General features: G+C 48.4%; 1 protein-coding gene across 4 annotated transcripts in view; it reads right to left on the minus strand.

Moving 5' to 3' along the window:
* NIM1K (NIM1 serine/threonine protein kinase) overlaps nt 1–23738 on the minus strand; it is a 58929-nt gene that overhangs the window by 6331 nt on the left and 28860 nt on the right. For all 4 annotated transcript variants that reach the window (XM_057744030.1, XM_057744011.1, XM_057744020.1 and 1 more), the window contains one exon: nt 14198–15208. In XM_057744030.1, the coding sequence (XP_057600013.1) occupies nt 14198–14489 (292 nt within the window). In that variant the 5' untranslated portion in view covers nt 14490–15208. The remainder of the gene's footprint in view (nt 1–14197; nt 15209–23738) is intronic.

A 23738-nucleotide genomic window follows, 5' to 3' on the forward strand; every position in this document is an offset into this window, starting at 1 on the left:
GGAGCAGAGGAGAACAGAGGCCCCCCGAGAAATGACACGTGCCCTGGGACCAGGAGATGAGGAGGGAGGCCCAACCCTTGGCCGTGGGAAGGGGACGTGTACCAGGTCTGGGCGATGGCAGAGAGAGGACTCTTGGTAGCGGCAGAGAGGAGAGAGAGAGAAGCTGAGAAATTTGAGAGGTAAACCTCCCCTTTCTCCAAATTTGGAGAAGAGACTGACACATTCCTTAAACCAGGACTTGCAAACTCAGATGTCTCTAGAGGCCAGGGTGGCAGTGAGTGCCAAGCTTATCGTAAGGCAATAGGGAATGGTGGGGACTGTGGAGTCCTGAGGTGTACATGCCCCAGAGCAAAGGGGCAGCTGCTGTGCAAGGCCAGACAATTGCTACTGTTTGGAATGTAGACTCAGTGTTGTCAAATCTAATTTACTCAAAATACATCTGAATTGTAATACAATCATTCTAATCATTAAGTGTCAACAACGAATTCACATTTTCAAACCTAGAGTGAGTGGACTAAGCAAAATCTGTTTTTTAGACCAAAGAAACAAAGGGAGGGAGCAGATATTAGAAGCTAAAGAGCGTTGTGTAGAGAAAGCTGCCTTGAGAGGAGCTGACCATCCTTCCAGATGTACAGCTGGCCTGAGTCAACCTCACAGTCAGGCTGGAGGAACAGATCTCGGGCTCTCCCTCTCCTTCTTTTGATCCCCTGCAAGGGATCCCTACAAACCAAAGCCAACTGGAACCCAGAGAACTAGGGAGACATGATGTAGTCTGGGATGGAGAGCAAAACGAAGGGTGGAGAATGGATCTGGAGAAACAGATGGAAGATGTCCAGCACGGCGGGCTTGGAGGGCAAGAGAATGGGATGCAGTGGAGCAAAAAACAAGGGGCTGTTGGGGAAGGTTTGTAACACTTTCCCGGGAGTCTAGGTGTTAACTAGAGGAAAGCAGGGGAGAAACGACAAGGAGAGATTCTACTAGCAGGGGTGTATAGGAGAGACGATCTTGAGGCAGGAAAGACCCTAGTGCCTCAGGGTAATGGTCTCTGAGCTCTGCTCTAGTGTGTATATTTATTTATAAGCTGTATGCGCTACTAACATACACGCTTTAACTATATGGAATCACGGAAATTAGAAACGTGTAATTACAAATAAACATAAAAGGAGTTCTAATGTTTTCTTCCCTCATCCCACTTAGGCACCCCCACGGGTGCCTCTGAGGAACTGGGAGGAGCGAGTAGAGCTGGCACACGGGAGATGAGGGCAAGATAAGCCAAGACGCGGCTGGACAGCCAGCCCGGGCCGGAGTTCGTGGGTCATATTCTGGACCTCAGATTAAGGGCATTGAGAAACCACTGGAAAGTTTCCCTTTTTTTTTTCTTTTTTCTTTTCCTTTATTTTATATTGGGGTATAGTTGATTAACAATGTGTTAGTTTCAGGTGACTAGCAAAGTGGTTCAGTTATACATATACATGTATCTAATTCTTTTTCAAGTTATTTTCCCATTTAGGTTGTTACATAATATTGAGCAGAGTTCCCTGTGCTGTACAGTAGGTCCCTGTTGCTTATCCATTTTAAATACAGCCGTGTGCACCTGTCAATCCCAAACTCCCTACCCCTCCGCACCCCCCATGTTTCCCCTCTGGTAACCAAGAGAAACCACTGTTTCAACCACTTTGAAACCAAAGTTTCAATCAGAGAGCTAGCTACATGACGAGGCTTGCATTTTCCAAAAGATCACTTCTGGCTGCAGTGCGGACAATGAGATAAACATGGATGAGGGAGACAGATTACAGCAGCTTAATGCAGCTAGGCAAGGGTGAGACATTTAGAAGGGAGCATCCACAGGACTTGGGGTTCAGCCAAGGGTTAGGGGTGAGGAAGAGGTCAGGGTTTCTGGGCTGGGGAACGGGGAGGACGGTGGCGTGCCCCGGGGGAGCATCTTCATTGCTGTCATCATGGCTCTGTGTTCTCCTCAGCACCTCTGCTCTCTCTCACCGTGTTCACTCAGCTAAATGGCACCTGCTCTCTGCCTGCACCGTGCAGTGGCTGTGATGGCTTGTCTCACTTTGAATTCATGATCTAGAACCTCGGGTGTGTCTTTAATGTTCCTGGCAGACATACTATATTTCCCTGGTCCAAGAGCGCTCCTATACTTTTAGATGATGCTTTCACAGCTTCTTTTCTCCCATCAAATCTCTAATACCTTCTCTCTCTCCTTGCTCATAGCTGATGACTTTGATTTCTACTTTATCAAGTAAAGAAAGCAACAGAAGAGAATTTCTTCAAGTTCCTTCTACCACGTTGTCCAACCTACATGAATCTGTGCCCATAAACTCTGTCTTCCTTCCTGTTCCTCTGGATAAAAGGTCCCTGCTCCTAGCTAAGGCCTAGCTAAGACCCCTCTGCATGTTGAATAGATTCCATCTACTCTCATCTACTCAAGAACAGGCATCTAAAATTTCTTTCTGCTCTCCTGCATCATCAGTGTTAACCTCCGTCTGCCTTCATTCATGCTATTTACCCATCGGAAAAAAAAAAAAAACCTTCCCAACAAAAATGCATACATGTCACCAAAAGATCTGCACTAGAATGCTGATAGTAACATTATTCACAACGGCCCCAGACGGGAAACTACCCTCATGCGCATCAACAGCAGGCTGGATAAATAACTGCAGGACATTCTTACAGTGGGCAGCTACACAGCAATAAGAATGAAGCACCTAAACTACATAAAATAACACGGACGGTTCTCCCAATGTTTTTTTTGGCCGTGCCACGCGGCTTGCACCAGGGATTAAACTCAGGGCCCCAGCGGTGAGAGCTCTGTGTCCTCCCCACTGGACCACCGGGGGAATCCCCAGCTTGCACATGTGTAATATTGCGCAAATGAAATAAGACAAAAGAAGGCATACTGTATGATGCCATTTGTATAGTTTCACAGGCAAACGCGATCTGTGGTGTTAAAAGTCAGGGTGGTGGTTACACGTGGGGAATGCAGTAACCAGAAAGGGAGGAGGGGCCTCGGAAGTACTGGAAATGTTCTCTTTCTTGAATCTGGTGGTGGTATATGGGTCTTTCCAGTTCGGAAAATTTATTTAACTGCATACTTGTGATTTTCACACTTCTTTTTTGTATTTATGTATGTTAAACAGAAAAGTTTTTGAGAAACCTCCCTTCACCCCATGTCCCCCTCCAGCATCAGACCTCTTCTTCTCATTCTCTTTATAGGAAACTCCCTTAAAGGGCTGGTTTTACATCAACTGTCTCCAGTTCTCCCCTCATTATGTCTTGAACCTAAGAGATAATGCTACTAAAAAAGCTCCTCTCAGGGTTACTGATGACCTCCACATTGCTAAAACCAATGGCCAGTTCTCAGGCTTCATCCTTCCTCCTAGAAACACCCAGTCACTTAGTTTCCAGGAAAACACACACTCCTGGTTTTCCTCCTACCTCTAGCCACTTCTTATAAGTCTCCTTTGCTGTGTTCTTTTCATTGCCCAGCCTCTAAACGTTGGCCTCCTGAAGGCTCAGTCCTTGGACGTCTCTACAGTCACTTCCCCGGTGATCCCAGATGTGTAAATACACCTGCGTACAAGACCTCTCCACTTGGTTGTCTCACTTTGGGTTCTCACAGAAGCAGATCATAAGGCAGTGATTCAGGTGCAAGTAGCTGATGAGGGAGGTGGTACCCAGGAAACAGTGGTAGAAGAATGAGGAAGTGAGAGAGGAAAAGAAAGGCAGCCAATTAAGGATGTGTTACTAAGCAAGTTACCAGTTAATCCTGTATGGCTGTTAACATAACTGGCACCAACTTGGGCCCGTACAAGTCCTCCTGTCCTTCCACTGACCCTACCCAGGACTGCACTGTGCAGCAAATCACTTCTCTGTTGTATCTACTAATTACAAAGGGTTTTTTTTTTTTTTTTTTTTTTATTGTTTAACCACTGTTAGGTCCAGTTGGCCTCTATGCTCTATGTTGTTAGTCCCCAAATAATGATGGAGACCATATTCCTGGCACCCACGAGACTAGTTACCTATCCAATCATCTTGACTTAGGAATGCACTTCCTGTTTCCAAGCATATATCCCCATACTCCAGGGTAGCTGTAAACTTGTTCCAGTGGCCCGTCGGCGGTGCAGGGAACAGCCGTGAATGCTTCCAAGTCACTGTCTGCCCAGTCCTGACCCCACCTCGTAAGTTACCCGATAATAAACAGATCCATTGAGTGTGTGGAGCTGCCTGCCTCATTCTTCAGTCTCAAGGTAACGTCTCAGTTCTGTGGGCGTGTTTTGTTCCCTCTGTCCTCCAACAATCCTGCTGCTGCGAGTTAGCGTTTGAGTTTTACCTTGAGAAGAGTGAGAGAGCTGGGGTATTTGTACATCGACTACTGCCGGTAACTGGTTGTTGGCTGCTCCTGGCAGATGTTAATTCCTCTGTATTTTGGGCCTCCCATGCGTGCAGCAAGAGCAGCTCCAGCAGCCAGAGAAAGCCCAGAGGCAAAGAGATGCAGACTGGCACCTGACGGTATGGCCTGCATGCAGTGACACGGTAAGGCCCAAGGAGACGCGGGTGAGGAACCAACAGCCCCTGCCGTGCACGTGTGACAGGCACATCCGACATAACACGTTCGACACTGATCTCCTCCACCCCAAACCTGTTCCTCCTCCAGTCTTCCCAGTTTCAGTAAACGGAAACTCTATTCTTACAGTCGTCCAGAACAAACACCTTGAGTATTTGACTCTTCTCTTTTACACTCCACTTTCAATCTGTCAGCAAATCCTGTTACCTCTGCTGCTAAATATAGCCAGGCTGCAGCCGCTTCTCAGTCTTTCACTGCTCCCTCCCTGGTCCTCTCTGGATTGGCCCCATAGGCTCCTAGCTGCTCTCTCCTTCCTGCCTTTGACCCCTCGCAGCCTATTTTCAACAGAGCAGCCAGGGTGATCCTGTTAAGTGCAGGCTGGGTCGTGTCACGGCTCTGCAGCCTCAAAGGGCTCCAGGGGCCCTCACTGGAAAGGCCGCAGCCCTGACGATGCCCTACTGCATACTAACCCGACGTGGTCTGCTCCCTGCCGCTCCATGTGGTCACCCGCCTTGCCTGTTTCTAGAGTTCTACAAGCACTCTCCCACCGTGCTGCTCTTCTGCTTGCTGTCCCCTCTGCCCAGGTCCCCCATGGACTCCATGGCCAGTTTCCTCGTTCCCTTCAGCTCCGTGGTCACCTCCTCCAGGAGGCTGTCCCTGGCCATCTCGTCTAAAACCCGATGTTCCCTCTCCTCCCCGCGCTCTATCTTCCTTCTTGTCACGTGTCACTACATAACATGATGAATATTTTGCTGGCTTACGTCTGTCTGTCTCTCCCCACTAGAACATAAGCTGCATAGGACAGACTGTTGGCTGTTTCGTTCACTGCTGTATCTCCAGTCCCTAGAATAGTGCCTGTTACACGGGAGCAGATCAACAAATATTTGCTGAGTGAGTGACCTCATTTAATGCTCACAAGAGCCCAGGATAAGTATCCCCATCGCAGTGTAACTCAATTTTGTGCCATGTGTTCTCGTTTACTAGCGAGTCCCACGCATCCTCTATGTTACCACAGACTCTCCATCATCGTGATTTTAATGGCTGTGTGACGTCCTTCTAGTGCATACACTTCAATGTCCTTGAGCGTTCATGTATCATTGGATCATATAAATTATTTTGAGCCCTCTGCATTATAAATAGGGAATATTTTTTTGTTATAGTATAGTAATACTGAATTTATTTTTAGGATGGATTTACCAAAGCACTAACTAACCATTCTTAAAGTAAGAAAACATAATTTTATTTACTTTTAATTTATTTTTTAATTGAAGTATAGTTGATTTACAATATTGTGTTAATTTCTGTACAGCAAAGTGACTCAGTTATACACACATACTCATTCTTTTTATATTCTTTTCCGTATGGTTTCTCCCAGGATATTGAATACAGTCCCCTGTGCTGTACAGGAGGGCCTTGCTTATCCACTCTGCACATAATAGTCCATCCCTTCCCCGTCTCCCCCGCTACCTTGGCAACCACAAGTCTGTTCTCTCTGTCTGTGAGTCTGTTCCTGTTCCGTAGATAAGCTCATTCGTGTCGTATTTTAGACTCCACACATAAGTGACATCACATGGTGTTTGTCTTTCTCGTTCCGACTCACTTCTCTTAGTGTGATCATCTCCAGTTGCATCCAGGAAACATAATTTTAAATTGCTGTTTTAATGAATGTACTCAAGAGGAAGGATTGCTTTTTAAAAACCGGTGGGGGCCTTCCCTGGTGGTCCAGTGGTTAACAATCCTCCTTCCGGCACAGGGGACTCAGGTTCGATCCCTGGTCTGGGAACGAAGATCCCACATGCCTCACGGCATCTAAGCCTGCGCACCACAACTACCGAGCCCGGGTGCTCTGGAGCCCACGCGCCACAACTAGAGGGAAGCACAAGGGCCTCAACGAAGCGCCCGTGTGTCGAAACGAAGACCCAAAGCAGCCAAATAAGTAAATAAATAAATATTAAATATTATTTATTAAAAACAAACAAAAAACCCACCCAAACCAGTGGCCCTTCTTGGTTAAGTTTACTAGAGCCTGTGTGAGCCCCAGCCCCGTTCTCCCGGGCGCCTGCAGCATGAAGAACCCCTGGACGGCTGCCATGCATCGCTCCCTCCCATCTCTCTTCTCACCACTGCTGGATTTTTTTTTTTAAGATGCATTATTTCTCTATTTTCTTGATCAAATCTCTGTTTCTCTTGATTTTTTTTTTTTTAATTTTACTTTTGGCTGCGTTGGGTCTTGGTTGTGGCACGTGGGATCTTTCATTGCGGCGCATGGGCTCTTTGTTGTGGTGCACAGGATTCTCTCTAGTTGTGGCACGTGGGTTTTCTCTCTCTAGTTGTGGCTCGCAGGCTCCAGGGTGCATGGGCTCTATAGTTGTGGTGCACGGGCCCCAGGGCGCATGGGCTCTGTAGTTGTGGCAGGCAGGCTCTCTAGTTGAGGTGCACGACCTCAGCAGTTGTAACACGTGGGCTTTGTTGCCCCACGGCATGTGGGATCTTAGTTTCCCGACCAGGGATGGAACCCAAGTCCCCTGCGTTGGAAGGCGGATTCTTTACCACTGGACCAGCAGGGAAGTCCCACCACGACTGGATGTTAAGGGACCGTTATTATACTAAGTCACGTCACCACGTTTTAGTGAATATTTACGAGGTATAATACAGATGGGGGATGTCTGAGGATCCACGTGATACAATGTCTGACACTGAGGAGCCTGTGGCCAGGACACGCAAGACTGCACGATCCCCTGGATTTCTTAGGCCTCACGTCTTTACTTCTCATTCATACTTTCTCTCGGGCTCCCAAATGGTCGTCTGGCTCTTCTACTTCATGACCTCCACGTACCTCTAAGTCAGGGCCTCCACACCTGCACTCAAATCCACTTCTTCTTCTATATTCACGCTTCACTGCTAAGTGACTGGAAACTTGGGGGTCATCTTTAATTCTTCCCCTCCCTGTCCCCTCCTGCTCTCCCCCATGCAGCCAACCACAGGTTTTCCAATTTTTCTCAAGTAGTTTTCAAATGTGTCCCCTTCTGGACTTCCCTGGTGGAGCAGTGGTTAGGAATCTGCCTGCCAATGCAGGGGACACAGCTTCAATCCCTGGTCCTGGAAGATCCCACATGCTGCAGAGCAACTAAGCCCGTGCACCACAACTACTGAGCCTGAGCATCTAGAGCCCGTGCTCCAAAACAGGAGAAGCCACCACAATATGCCCGTGCAGCACAGAGCAGCCCCTGCTCGCCGCAACTAAAGAAAGCCTGAGCGCAACAACGAAGACCCAACGCAGCCAAAAAATAAAGAAGTAAATTTTTAAAAAAATGCACCCCCCTCTCTCCATCCTCACTGTCACCTCCTCAGTTGAGGTGGACATCATCATTTGCTACCATTAGACTAATATTTTATTCTGACATCCCCGACTCTTGTCATGCCCCAACTTCAATTCACTTTCCTCACTGAAATAATTAATAGCTAATCACTTTTATTAATTGCTTACTTCAAGCACTTCAGTGGCTTCCTGATATTTAAATGAGAAAGCCTGAGTACGCAAGAAGAGCCTCCGCAGTCTAGTCCCTGCCTGCATCACCCACCGCATCCTCCACCACCACGTGGGCGCATCCCGTGCACAGCCCCACTGGATTACTTTTAAATCTGCACACGCTCCGCACCTGGTTCACACCGCCACTCACTTTACATCATCTCTCCCTGCCTGGAATCCCTGTTCCCCCCGTATCACTTCTGTGCAAATCTCAAGACCTAATGCAAGCCTTTCCGGATCAACTGACCCTTTCCTGATGTCAGGCACCGTCGAGCACACCCTTTGCATGTCGGTCTTGTGACAGCACTTAATGATTGTCCCTGTCTGTCTCCATTACCCACTGTGAGTTCCTATCGGGCAGGAACTGTACCCTATTCATCCCTGTAAGGCAGAGGAGAGTTTATTATATCTTAAAAAAAAAAAAAAAGAATGAACCGATGAACAAATAAACTGAGAGAAGAAGAAAAGGTCCTAGAAACATGAGACTAGAGTAACAGAGAAGAAGACCAGGGAAGAAGGGTTCAGGAAGCGCAGCAACAGAGAAGGGACGGGCACCCGTGGCCTCTTTTACTTTTGTTTGAGGCAACAGATGTGACATCAAATATTCAGAAGCCGAGAGCATCATCCCTTTCGAGAAATGTCTAATCAGCCTGAGAAAGGGCTCTTGCTGGCCTCAGCTTGCCCTATCAGCTTGCAAGGCCCAAGCGAATCTGAGCCATTAGCTATAAAAATAAGCTCCAGCCAGCAGGCGCCGATACGGGAGCCTTGTCTCTAGGGACGCAGAGCAGCTGGCGCCTGTTTTTAACCTACTGTCGTGGGAGCCGCCCCGGCACTGCCTCCGCGTCCCTGGGAATCACCTCCATTGTCTTATCCAGATTGTCCATATTTCCCAGAAAACCTGGCGACAATTCTGGGCAAGCTGGCTTTGTATGGGAACCATATCTATACAAATCTTATCCAGACTACGTCATCTGCCATGGCCTGGTCATGGGACCGTGTATTTGAAATTCCCAGCAAGGCTAAACCACTCCCTGATAAGTCTCCTTCCATTGTAGAGGTAAAGATTTTAGAGGAATGTCCCCCTGTCTTTCCATCCCAGTCCACTCCGGGTAGCCTAACGTCTTCCCTCTTTTCATAAGTCACAATCTTCTGGTCTTGGCTCTGTCATCCCCCCCGAGTTCTCACTTCCTAGACATGAACTGCCTGTCTCTTTGTCCATCCCCACATCGATTTGCATCTGGGTCTCCCCTCCTTCACACTCTTAGCTCCTTTCGTTCTCACCTTTCTACTCTTTCTTGGGCTTACTTCTGGAAGAACCCAGAAGAGAGAGGCGCACGGTACCAGGACAAGGCCATCACAGGGTGAGTCTGCAAGTCGGGAGGCGAAGCCCAGAATTCATTTTCCTGTTGCATCAGTACAATGTGTGCAATGACCTGCTGCTACGCTTTCTGGCTTGTTTAAACGTGCTTGTTGAACTGATTTTTCCTCTGCCTGTGTTTTGGGCCTTCCTCCTCTCTTCGGCACCCATACCATCCCATAAGCCGAGGGTGACACTGAACCTTTGACAGCAGCGCTGCTCTGCGGCAGGTGAGGAGTACAGGGAGCACGGCAGGGAGGCCCCTGAGGCCCCCGTGTGCCCAGCAGGAAAACGCCAGGGACTAGAATGAAGTTAAGTCTGTAGCACGACAGGCAAGAAGCCTTTGGTGTTCAAGAAGAAAAGCCCTATGTAAACACCAACTGCTGTCATTCCTCTTTCTTCTGTCCCCTCACATAACAGCCTGGCTACAGAATGAGAAGCTCTCCTGCTCCCGGCTGAGGCGGTTTCCCTGCTTAGCTGTGCTCTCTGCTCTCCCATCTCAGAGACGCTTCTTTGGCCCTTTGGCTCTGCGGACCGTGCAGCGGCCCAGGTGACGCAGAGGGCTGCCGCGGACGCGGCACAGGCAGGCCCTTGAGCCCGTGGCAGCCTGTCGCCGCCGGCTGGCCAGGGAGCCGTTGCATTCTCTTTTTACAATCTGAGCTGAAATAGAATGAAACCAGTGGGATGGAGCTGGGGCAATAACGCTGAGAGGCTAAGTAGACATGGGACTGGAAACAGTCCTTCCTGGCCACGCGCCTTTGGATAGTCAGGTAGAGAAGGCCACTCTGCGAAAAGAGGTGTGCAGTAGACATGAGACACCGCGCGACCCCAGAGAACGGGGAGATGGAGCAACGCGGCCCCGCCCCCCCGCGGCGGGGCGTCAGAACCCGCGCACAGGAGTCACCCCGCACAGGAGTCACCCCGCACAGGCGTCACCCGGCACAGGCGTCACCCTGCACAGGAGTCACCCGGCACAGGCGTCACCCGGCACAGGCGTCACCCCGCACAGGTGTCACCCGGCACAGGAGTCACCCTGCACAGGAGTCACCCGGCACAGGAGTCACCCGGCACAGGTGTCACCCGGCACAGGCGTCACCCCGCACAGGAGTCACCCGGCACAGGCGTCACCCCGCACAGGCGTCACCCCCGCACAGGAGTCACCCCGCACAGGCGTCACCCCGCACAGGCGTCACCCCGCACAGGAGTCACCCCGCACAGGAGTCACCCCGCACAGGCGTCACTCCGCACAGGAGTCACCCGGCACAGGCGTCACCCGGCACAGGCGTCACCCCGCACAGGAGTCACCCCGCACAGGAGTCACCCCGCACAGGAGTCACCCCCACACAGGCGTCACCCCCGCACAGGCGTCACCCCCGCACAGGCGTCACCCCGCACAGGTGTCACCCGGCACAGGCGTCACCCGGCACAGGCGTCACCCCGCACAGGAGTCACCCCGCACAGGAGTCACCCCCACACAGGCGTCACCCCCGCACAGGCGTCACCCCCGCACAGGCGTCACCCCGCACAGGCGTCACCCCCGCACAGGCGTCACCCCGCACAGGTGTCACCCGGCACAGGAGTCACCCCCGCACAGGCGTCACCCGGCACAGGTGTCACCCCGCACAGGCGTCACCCGGCACAGGCGTCACCCGGCACAGGCGTCACCCCGCACAGGCGTCACCCCCGCACAGGCGTCACCCCCGCACAGGAGTCACCCCGCACAGGCGTCACCCCGCACAGGAGTCACCCCGCACAGGAGTCACCCCGCACAGGAGTCACCCCCGCACAGGCGTCACCCCCGCACAAGCGTCACCCCGCACAGGCGTCACCCGGCACAGGCGTCACCCGGCACAGGAGTCACCCCGCACAGGAGTCACCCCCGCACAGGCGTCACCCCGCACAGGCGTCACCCCGCACAGGAGTCACCCGGCACAGGCGTCACCCGGCACGGGAGTCACCCCCGCAGGGAGAGGGCACCTGAGCGGCGCGCACAGGCCTCAGGGACCTAGACTTTCTGAAAGCCGACGAATGCTCGCGCTTAACGAACCCTTGCTTCCTCTGTCGAGGCACAGGGGAAACAGTCATGTATCTTTTTAAAAGTCACCGCTCCTGGCGATCCTGTGCAGCGGATACATTTCCTGCCTTTACACAGGAGGAGGCTGCGGCACAGGGCGGTAAAACAGCGCGTTCGGGGGTCACAGCTGGGGGGACACGTGCTGACTCCAGGGACGAGCTGCGCGGAGCCACCCGGTCGGCGTGTCCGAGGCCACGCGGGCAAGAGCTGCCCCTGCAAGGGCACCAAAGTCCTCAGCTAGCTTGGGTGCAGCGGCAAGAGGCTGAGTGCTAACCCTGTCTCTGCCATGACCTCGGGACAGCCACCTCAGAGCCTCTGTTTCCCCATTTGTAAAAGGCCAGAGCACGAGAAGAGGCCCGTGTTTCCCAGATGGACCCCCGGACACTCAGGGGGCCTGCAGTGATTTTCCTGCAGGAAAACAGCCTTACGTAGCACCGAATCACAGCACACACATGTTGCTTCCACATCGGTTCTCCCTTAACTCTCCTAAGTAAGGTGAAGAGACACTCATCGATGGATTTTTGGCATGTTTTAAATTACTTTCAGTCACTTCATACGTTTCCTCTAAAAACATTTTTTTTGGTTGTGCTTCGCAGCTTGTGGGATCTTAGTTTCCCCACCGGGCACGGAAGCCACGGCCCCTGCAGTGGCCGCGTGGAGCCCTAGCCACGGCGCTGCTAGGGAACTCCCCCTTTAAAATTGTTTGAACGTGGCTAAGAGCATAGATTTTAAAAGTTCTCGCCACACACACACAAAACTGTGACTATGTGAGGTGATAAATGTGTTAAATAACCTTATTGTGGTGATCATTTTGCAGTGTGTACACACAGAAAATCAGGACACTGTACTCCTTAAACTTACACAATATTATATGTCCATTATATCTCAGAGCTGGAAAAACAAATACAACTTTGAAATTTGTTTGCATTGTATTTATTTTTACCTCTACCTATTCATAGGTTTTCATGACTTTAATATCAAGTTTCCTTCTGAAATAAGCTTAAGTAAAAACAGACTTGCACAGCGATAGCTGCCATCTACTGAGTGGCTCCTAATGTGCCGCAGACTTCCTGTACGTGACTCCTAATTTTCCCAACAATTCTGAGATGAGAATCATTATCTCCATTTTACAGCTGAGGCAACGGAGGACCAAAAAGGCTCAGTGACATGCACGAAGTCAGATACCTAGCAAGTGGCTGAATGAGGACGTGAAACAGGTCTGTCTGATTCTGAAGCCCCTGTTCTCTCCACTCTCCTACCCTGCTTCAGCCGCTGTGGCCCCTCCGCTGCCGTGGACGTGCTCCCCTTTCTGAACTCCTCTCCTGGTCTGTCTTCATCCAGCTTGTCCTCTCACCTTCCTGATCATGTCTTCCTCTCAATTTCTGGCCCCTTGTCTCCCTACCTGTTTTATCTTTTGTCTTTCACTCTCGCCCTAGACCCCTGAAAAGCAACATCTGTCCCAATGAGATCTGAATCACAGCACTCGATCTACTTTCATGGGAAGCAATCAGTGCTACTGGCTGCCTTTTCTCAGCGAGGAGCCCGAGGCCCACGGGAGCGCGGCACTGCACCCAGGCGGGTGGCGTGAGTGGGCGCCACCCAGACAGCGGGGCTCAGCGCAGGGCAGAAGGGACGCGTGCAGGCACGTGCTGTGTGTCTGTGTGTGTGTGGGGGGGTGTGGCACTTTCCCCATAGGGGCCAAACAGGGATGAGAGGGGAATGGGATTGGGGGCTGGAGAAGAAAACAAAACTCGGACACCAGAAAGCACAGTGTTGGAGACATGGTGGCAGCCTGGGTCCAAGGAGAATAAATGTCAGCATTCCCATACCCCCAGGGAGAGGGTAGAGCCCGCGGGCTTTAGAAAGTCGGTAGCTTATTCCAAATTGCAAGCATTTTTTTTCTGTCCTGTAACTCCCTTATGATTATCTCCAAGCTTAGCTAAATTAGAGGTAACTTGGAGACATGCCCACGTGGGTGGGGGCGGCAAAGGGCTGCTGGGCTCTCCAAACGGCTCCTCTCTGAGGCTGGGGCACTGCTGGTCCAGAATCCAGAGTGACCAGTAGCCAAGCAAGCATGGGTCTTTGGCAGAAAGCAAGGAGCTAACAACAGTGAGAACTAGGACAGCGCAGCCTGAAGCAGGCAAGGTCCCGAGATCAAGTCCCTTTCCCGCAAACCTAACAGAAGCAGCGGCCTCAGGTAAGGAGGAGAGGCTGGCCCCCGCTGCCCACTGACCATCCGGGAGGTCCCCTGTGCCACTGGCACACACACACACACAGAAGTTATAAAAAAGGACTTGGAACAGGAGTGGCCTTGGACCCAAGCCACACTCCGCTCGGCTTCTCCAAGGCGCAGCTGCATAGGACAGATCGCCCTCCGTGTTTGAGCGAGTTCCCCCGCACTGGTATAGCACGAGCGTCTCTGGAGTCAGAGTCACCTAAGATTAAACTGCTAAAGCCACATGTGACTTCTCTGGGTTTTAGTTTCCTTAGCTATAAAGTGAAAATAAAAATACAATGACAGGGGCTGGCTTAGGCCTTGCACTTAGCAGGGGCTCAGTGCTGTCGCCTCACCTGCTTCCTTGTCCCTGGACTCCTAACCCGCCCCCAGACCAGGTCCCAACACCCTGGACATCACCCGTGGAGGTCGGATCCTACCTTTGGTCAGGGAGTGAATCCCCAGCTTGACTTGGGAGAAGTTCCCACTTCCGATCTCCCCTCGGATGCGGTAGAAGCCGATGCGTTTCCCCAGAGTGATCTCCCTCACCACCTTCTCGTCTTGGGACATGTCCTGGGTCAGCTTCTCGAAGGGTGTCAGCTGGCGAGGCTGTCCCTCCTCGTCCTCCTTGGCGCCCTCCATCTGACCGCCACCCTCCACGCTCTCCTGTCGGTCCCACCTGGCATAGTGGGGGTGCCCCAGGCCGCCTCCATTCACGCACACGGCAGTCATCGTCCTGCACAGGCTCACATCTCCATCTCAGCAGAGGCACCGATCAGGGCAGGTTGGGAGGAGCAGAAGGGGCTTGCGGGGTGGGAGGTGGGAGTTGAAGACTGCCAGAGCCCTGTGTCCTGGAGAGCTGGGCAAAGAGTCTTGGATGTGCAAACCCCCTTCTTGGGTTCAGTCAGGGGAGCTGGGGCCAATGCCAGCACCGCCTACCCAGCGAAGCCCAAAGCTGCCCGCCTCACTCGAGACATTTCACACCTCCCTTCAGGTTGACGTTCCCAGGTCTAACTGGACCATTGGGCACACATCCAGGTACCAGAGCCGCCTCCCTGATCGAGCTCCAAGAACTTTCTGGCTGGCGGTGCTGATGCTCTGTGGTAGGTGGCTGTGTCCCAGAACGAAGGCTGCAGGTTGCTATTTCCTCTGATGGCCGGAGGATCTTCCACTGGGCCGTGCGAAAGCCCCGCGGAGGCCCCCAGGGCCCTGCTGCTGGTGCTTGTCTCTGACCTTTCTCATTGTGCTTCTCTTGCTGTCAAGTTGCAGGGCTTTGGAGACCTGATAATCCGGACCCCAGGAAAGAAGAAAGTTGCAGATCAGCCTTCTGGTCACACGGGCAGCCAGAGGACGATTAAATCCCTGCAATGCCACTTTAGCCGGCCTTTATTTAGATGAGCCTTCCTCTAAGCCGTGAGCTGTCTCAAAAATTTGGTGGGTGCTGCTTCATCCTAAGAACAGAGGATAAGAAAATGTAGTAGCCCGTACTAACATACTGTACGGGATTTATGACGAATGCGAAAGCTGCTTGGTAAGCATCCGTCTAAAAGCACGCTATAGATGTCAGTTCTGACTCGTATCCGTAGTAAATGCTTGATCACACAATTTAGCAAGAATAAAATGTACACACACAAACTCCTCAATCTACATTTCGGAAAAGCCCTCATGGCTTGTAACTATTTCTAGCAAAATAGTTTTTCTATTTCTTTTTCTAGCAAAACAATTTTTCTGTTTCTTCATATTTAGGAAACTATGCACATTGCCTTGGCTTGCTTTATTATTTTTTTAAAGATGTTTCTGATGTGGACCATTTTTAAAGCCTTTATTGAATTTGTTATAATATTGCTTCTGTTTTATGTTTTGGTTTTTTGGCCGCGAGGCATGTGGGATCTTAGTTCCCCGACCAGGGATCAAACCTGCACTCACTGCATTGGAAGGCCAAGTCTTAACCACGGGACCGCCAGGGAAGTCCCGCGCCTTGTCTTGCTTTAAAGCCAGACTTTTAAAATAATACAATAGTCATGATGATGAAGATTTCCTATTAATATCAGTTTTAAAAAATTTCTTACATTGATTCAAATAACCATGTGTCATATTTCCTTATATTAACACTATATGTTCTCCTACGACTTTTCCTTTATGGGCTGCTCCTGCTCTTTCTGTGCTATTCTATGACACAGGCCAATTTTTCTCCTAGGCTTATTTTCTAGGTATTTCTATCAGGTGTGAGTCTCCAGGCCCAGCAGATTATTTTAAAGGTTCAGAAACAGGGTAATGTTACTGGAGGACGAAAGACTGTGGCATCCTCAGGGATGAGAAAGGCTGCCCAGAGAGAATATTTTCATGACTTTCTTCCACGCAGCCTCCAGTAAAAAACGGTCCCTTCCTCTCTGGATTCCCACAGCACTTTGTACAATTTCCGACAGGTCTCATCTCCTGAAGATGGAAGCAGGGTTTAATCCATCTCTGTACCCTGCCCTCCTCCTCTCTCCCTCAGCGTGGACTATCGTGTCCTACATAAAGAAAGTGTTTGCTAAACATACGTTAAACTTGACTTTGGACTTGAGCATTCTGAACCAGAACACTGAGGGAAGCCATGAGAGACTGCCTTGGACATGGGAGTTCCCACTTCCGTTTGATGCTATCACATTGTTACAGTCAGGCACAGAATGGCTCACACTGTCCCTGTGTTTCAGTCTGAGCGAAGCAAGGGCAGGACGGAGGCTTCTGCCCGGGGAGGGAGCTGACGGAGGACAAGGACAGAGGTTGAAAAGGGGCCAGGGATTAGCAGCCACGCACCTCTAGGCTAGAGTCTGAGGAGGGTGTTTTTAAAAGACATTTTAAAGATAAAAAGAGCTTTAATTAGCTTGAGGAAAATCTAAGTCACTGGTTGTTAAGCCTTCTGGAGTCACACACTCCTTTGAGATTCTAACAAAGTCTGTGACCCTTTCCACAGGAAACAGCACCCATACGTAATCTGCATCCAATTTTAAGGGGTTCACAGACCCTCTGAGACCCATCCCTGTTACTTCAGATTCAGAAGCTCTACAAAGATCTCCTCAGGTCCCTGGCAGAAAGAGACCACGCAGATAAGAAGTGGTATAATGATTTTAGTTCTGAAAGGAACTTTAGCTTCACCTACGCAAAGCGAGGAAGGCCTTCCGACAGGATGCAGCGCTTGATTGGCCTGTGTTTCTGCAGGTCCCAGAACTTCTCGTCTGTGTCCTTCCCGGGCCTTCTGCAGGACTCCAGGCCTGCCTCTCCCCGAGCGCCTCACCACGGGGCTGTCATTGTCACCGACCTACCTGTACCCCAACTAGGTAAGCACCTGGAGGGCAGGGACCTGCAGCTTATTCTCCAGCTCCCGGGGCTCGGCCTGGTGCTGGCACCTGCCTGATAAGCGTTTGTTGAAGGAGGAGTGAATTAACTAACCGACTGACTGGTCATTACATTCAGGTATGATCTATCTAGCAGAGGTAAACATTTTTATTTTTAGAAAAATAATACTATCCCAACATTTACCTGAATTATCTCAAAAGGCTTATTTCAGTCCACTTTTCCAAGGCTGGGCTACTTCCTACCGGCCCTGCCTTCACTTGCAGGTGAGAGCTTAGTCTGAGTTCCACCATCCGACTGAGAATTGCTACAGGACTGCTTAGAAATCCAAAGTCTTCCCTAACCTCAGAGGACCAGGTCTCCCCAAGCACCCGGGTCTCACGCCTCCTGGAACTGCTCTCGGACTCCCTGGGGTACTGCTCGGCCAGGACTTCTCTGCTTTCTTGGTTCCCCGACTCTGCTGATTTGGGATCTATATCGCGAACTTCATTCAGGCCTGGGAGTTACAGTGGAGTTTCAGACTTGCTACCCTGATTAACCTCAGGCGCCCCAAGAATTCCTCCCTTCTCCACTCCCAACTCGACACAGAAGGAAGCAGGATCAGACACTAGTGCCAAGTGTGGTCAGGCTCTATTCCGGATTACACACCCTACACTTGCAAATTATCTTTCTTACACAGTGGCCTTGAACCCGGTGTCTTGCCTTAATGGCCAGAGAGACTGTTTAATCTTCTGTTTAGATCAGATAATAAAGTTTTTATAAATTTGCACGTGGTGCTGGGGGTCTGTATGGAGAACGATAGAACTTGTTGGGAGAGCTAGCAAGCCAGTTGAAAAAAAAAATTGAACCCTCATCTCACTCCTACTCTAAAATAATTCCAAAACAGATCACCTAAGTAAATGCAAAATAAATGGAACCATAAAATACTAGAAAAAGATTAGAAACTTTTTAATGATCTCAGAGAAGGCCATAAAATAGAATATCGTATCCTACTACATAAAATTATAACTTTCTGTTAACACAACATTGTAAATCAATTGTACTTCAATAAAGTAAATTTTTAAAAAAATTATCTTTCTATTTGCCAAAAAAGTATCATAAACAAACAAAACAAATTGAATGATAGACTGGTAGAGAAAACTTTCCAACACATATGAGAGACAAAGGGCTAATTTTCTAAATAAGGAAAGAATTTTTCACCAATTAATAAGAAAAAAGCCAATATTCCAAAAGAAAAATGACAGAGAGCATAAGCAGACGTTTCACAGAAAACACAAATGCTTCACAACATGTGAAGAGGCGCCCAGACTCACTAGCAAAGAGACAGACATTAAAGCGACACTGAAATTAGAATTTTTACAAGTTAAATTTAGAAACTACAAAAAAAATTATAATGCACTGGTTAGAGAGGGAAACCGGAGCTCTCACTCATTGTTACGGGGGGTATAAATTGATACAACCGCTTGGAGGACAATTTGGCTATAGGTATTAAAATACAAGTGTACACATCCTTTGCCTTAGCTATTTCACGTCTAGAATTTATCCTGCGCATACCTTCACAAAGGTATACATATTTCAAATATAAGGATGGATAGATATCCACTGCTGCACTGTTTTGTAGTAAAAAACTAGACATTAATTAATTAAATGCCCATCAGTAGGGATCAGTTACATAAGTTACAATACATACATCTACAAAAATAATGGATTATTTCTGAAATAATCCACTGTACTTGTGAAAAAGAATGATCTGTGATATCCAAGATATACTGTTAAGAGGTCAGAAGAGAAACAGGCAATACTTATTGTATCTGGGGAGGGGAATTGTTGGACCAGGAATTGGAATGAGAAAAAGATGTGTATTTTTCACTATTTACTCTTTTATATGTTACCTTTTTTTCCCACATGCATGTATGTACCTTTAAAAGAGAAAATTAAAAATATGTCATATGTTGCCATCTTACATGACTGGTGTACAAAGTTTGCTTTACTTTTGGTTATACAGGGAAATTACCACACCTGATTCTCTAATACGAATGGATTGCTTCTAAAATCAAAAGATAATTAGGGACTTCTGACTAAATACAGAATTTTATGCTTTCCTTTTCAGCTATTTCCTTCCAAAATCCCACAACAGGAATAGGAGGGGGAAAAGGCATAAACCCACAAGGACAAACAGAATAAGAGAGGTAACAGCAGATGCACGAGGTCCACAGGTCTGGGGGAGATGGAACGCAAACTGAGGTGTGGTGAAGGAGTGCAAAGACAGTGAGGAAAGCTGCAAAACTGGACACGCCGACGCGACGGACCTTTCTGAACGCTCAAGAAACCTCAAACCGTAAGAGACCAACTACCTCAAAGTCTGGAGGGCGGAGGCGAACCAAACACGTGGGGACTGTTCGCACGTGTGGCGGTGAGAGGCCCGGCCCTCTCCCTGCTCAAAGCCAGGCTGCGACTTTCTCTGCCCACTCCCAGCCCAGCTCAGGAGCACAGGGCACAGGACAGTCCACCAGCTCAGACTCGGTTATGGGATCCCCGTTCCCCTCTCTGTCTGCACCCCTAAACTCGGAGTTTCCAGAATAAAGGGAAACATGTATATAACCTGCCAGGCAGGGGGTTCCTCTTCTGGTGAAAGAGAAACCGATATCCAGAGGTTCTCCAACCCCAAACCTGCCTGCCCACCCACCATGCAGTCCTCCAGGTGCCAGTTTCACATGCAGGCCAGGAGCTTCCAATCAGATCTGAGTGCCTTCTGCTTAGAATGCATGTCCAGCCAAGAGGCACCAGACACCTGAGGAAAGGCTCCAAAATGAAAGAAAAAAAACATACCAACCAAAACAGGGGCGACTGAAAGGAACTTGAAGGAAACAGAAAGCAGTGTAGGAAGCAGAAGACGAAAGATGAAATACTGCATCCACAAAACCAGAACAAGATGCTAAAACCAAATCAAAACAAAACAGAAACCCTCAAAGAACAAGAGAGAGCTCTCTTGGAAACTGAAATTAAGGAATTCAATTGAAGAGTTGTTTAAAAATAAATCAAGAAGAGATGAACAATAGGGAAAAAGACAAGAAAAGCCGGTAATCAATTCACGAAGTCCAACATCTAATTATCAGACTTCCTGGACTCACACTATTGTGCTCCCAAAAAACAAAGACATACGGTTTCTATTGAACTTGAAATGCCAACAAATCTCAGATATTTCAAAATTAGTAATGAATAGGGGAAAACTCCGGATTCTCACATATTCCAATAGAATAAAAAAGTAGAAGAATAACTGGAAAGATAAATCCTGCTTGGCTGTGAATACTCATTTTTATTTTGCAGGATTTTTTTTTCCTAAAGACTTTGCTTAGATGTCTGGAAACAGAAATCCTAGTTGTGGGTTACGGGATTGCTATAAATAGTTGATATTTGGACTGCTTTCTAGTACTGTCCTAAAGTATCAAGCTATATCATGTCAAAAATAAGCAAATAGTGGAAATGATGACATACCTAATTGCAGACGAAATCTTCCCTTTTCTTAGACACAAACATGGTTTGTTGGCATTTTACTCTCTGCCCTTTTGATTTTGACCAGTTTCTATGGACATTCATGAGTGCTTAGAAACCCAGCCAGCCAAAAATACAGAGTCGTGTCATTACAGATCAAAGCCTCTGGCGGAGGCAGAATGGTCCTTAATTATCAGCTTACTGTGGATGCACAGCAATGCTTTAAATCAGATGAAAGAAAATGGAGCTTACTTGGTAATTTATTTTCTTGACTTGCAACCCACTGTGAAAATAATATCAAAGAAAACCATTTGGTCTTTGTTCCCTTAGTCTGAGTTTACATTACAAAACTTCTGGGCAAGGCTCTCAGACAACCTCTTCCTCGGTCTTCAGGGCCAGGCACTGTTTTGCTTAGGAAAAAAGCTGGGTTTTCTCTACGTGTGGCAACAGGTAAAGCCCACGTAATCCTCCTCGGACACCATGCACCCTGGCGGAGATCATCAGCAAACACACTTCATTTGAAAATCTATTTTAACATTTAAAAATGACTTGCACCTTATTAGCTTTTGGCCCTAGCTTTCTATGCCCCGACACACTCGTCACGATCCCCGTGGGAGGGGAGTCGGGGGTGGTGGCAGCTGGGAAACTTTGAAGCAAATGGAAAATGAATGTGGACTGGCTCTGCCCTAGTGATGGACAGCGGCGCGGCTCCTTGACACGCCCTCTTGCCGCACTTGACCTCACGCGCTGCCTTCCCAGCCTCAGGGCCCGGGTCTCCCCACTCTGCCCGCACGCACATCCACAGCCAGTCCACCCAGGCTGATGGGCTTACGTCCGCTCCTCCCACACTGAGCTCCACAGCACTTGAGGCTCTCTCGACCTTCCCGGTCACAGACGCAGTGCCCAGGAGGGCCGTGCAGGTGCCCGGCGCGTCGAGGCGGCCCGTAGCCGTGCTGGAAGGCAGGCTTGCTTCCTCTAAGCCTTGTAGCTCTTTAAAGGCAATCGCAAATCAATAAATTTTTGGTCAACTCTCAGTTTTTAAATGGTGGCTCAAACATTTTCAACACTGTGTGGCCAAGTGAAACTGCACCCTCAGGCCAGACTTGGCTTTCAGGTTGTTCATTTGCCAATTCTGCGCTAGGTTTTACGGGAACTTCATTAGAAAAAAAAGGGAAGGACAGTCCATAGGTTGATGGTCAGACACACCTGGGGAAGCTGCCTGTTACACCCTTCTTAGATATTTGCATTAGTAGCGCAGATCTTGTGTTAACACACACACATAAATAAAATCTGTTTCTGTGTGTTTGTTTAACTCCGTGTTCTCCAAGTTTGTTTACCACTGAATTCATTCTTACGCAATACCTTTTTCTCACTGGCATTTTCTTACAACTCTGACTTCAGAGTTAGACAAAGCTATACAATCCTCACTTAGCTGTCAGTTAGATAGCCCTAAGAATTTGGGTCCCTAGAGGAAGATGATGGAAACTATTCAGTATAGAATGAAACAGAAAACTGATTAGTTGAGTTTAATCCACAAATGTACCGGCTGAGTGGGAGCAGGCCCCCTCTGTGAGGTCTAGGCTGATGTAGTCATTTCTTAGTGATTCAGGTTTTTTGCAGCACAACGTGGCTTATGCCATCTCAGTTCCCTCAACCAGGGACCGAACCTAGGCCAAGGCAGCGAAAGCCTGGAATCCTAACCACTAGGCTACCAGGGAACTCTGATTAAATATCTTTTAACCTTGGGAAGATTTGGCAGGAGAAACGGAAGCGTTTAAGAGACTCAAAATCCCATAGCATTAATATTTTTGTTTTAATGAACCTGCACAAAATTGGTGTTTTATATACTTGTAATGTGAATAAAATTTGTCATTATAAAGTAACAAGATAATTTTGTGATTCTAATTTAAAATGGAGAATTGAATAATGATTTAGACTGGTGGTTTCAAGTTGAAATTTTATTGTTTATAAACAGCACTGGGACATATTTAAGAGAACTTAAGGTTTACCTTCTTTGTATGCTTATCATTATACTTATAAGAACTATTAGTATTTTGGAGGTTATTTTTGTTAATCAAATGAAGTACGTTAAAAGGAAATGAAATAGATTAAATTCTAAAGGCAGTTTAACATGCTTTAAAAGGTTTAATTAAGTTTTTAATAGGATAAACATTCATCTTTAGAAATGACTGTTAGAAAAATAATGTCTGGAATTTGCTTCAAAATAATGAAATTTAAACAAAACAAGATTGACCCATGAACTGATCATTTTTGAAGCTGGATGATGAGCACATGGAGGCTTTGCACCATTTTTGTAACAGTATTAAATTTTTCTATAATGCAATTTTTAAAATAATTGTTAAAATCTACTAGATCAACAAAATATGGTATTTGTAATTTTATAATGCTGGGTATTTTACAACAGGCAACAGTGCGATGGAAGGGTAAGCGAATGAAAGGATGGATGCCATGACAGCCCTGCAAGGTGAGGTGCTGTCACTTCCTTTTCACAGATTAAAACAGAAAACAAAACGAAGGCCGACTGAAGTGAAGGAAGCTGCCCTCGACGTCTGGACTGTTAGCCCCAAGAGCGTGCAGGTTGTATATTTAAGGTAACCTTACAACATGCGAAACCAGGAGTTGCAAATACACACGGAAGAGAGTGGGGTCGGGTTCCAGGAGCGACATGGCACAAACTCAGGTCCCTCCCCGTAAAGTGATGCATCGCAGCTGTAATTCATTTCCAAGACACAGATCTTCCCAGCTTTTCTGAGGAGCATGGCTGCCTCCAAAGGTACAAGCAACGGCATTAAGATGCAGAATGAAGTCACGGGGTGACTCACAAGCAGGTGGCCCTGAGCAGAAAGACAAAATGTGTTCCACGTCTCCTCAGAAATAACTCCTTTAGGAAGCACCGTGAGGGGACACATGCCTATTTGCAGCTCATGGTTTATTTTTAGGGGATTAAAAATATTTGCAAGTCAGAGCAGACACTGCTCTTTTGCTGCCCCATAACGTTCTTCAACTCTAATGTGGTGTGTCCACGAAGGAGCTAGAGCAGCGTTTGAGTGATGGCCGTAGGGGACGTTAGACAAAGCACTGTTTTCTATGTGAGCAGAACCCAGGAGAGTCTATCATGGCAGGAGGGCTGGA

This window comes from Hippopotamus amphibius, chromosome 1 (assembly GCF_030028045.1).
Source record: "Hippopotamus amphibius kiboko isolate mHipAmp2 chromosome 1, mHipAmp2.hap2, whole genome shotgun sequence".
NCBI lineage: Eukaryota > Metazoa > Chordata > Mammalia > Artiodactyla > Hippopotamidae > Hippopotamus > Hippopotamus amphibius.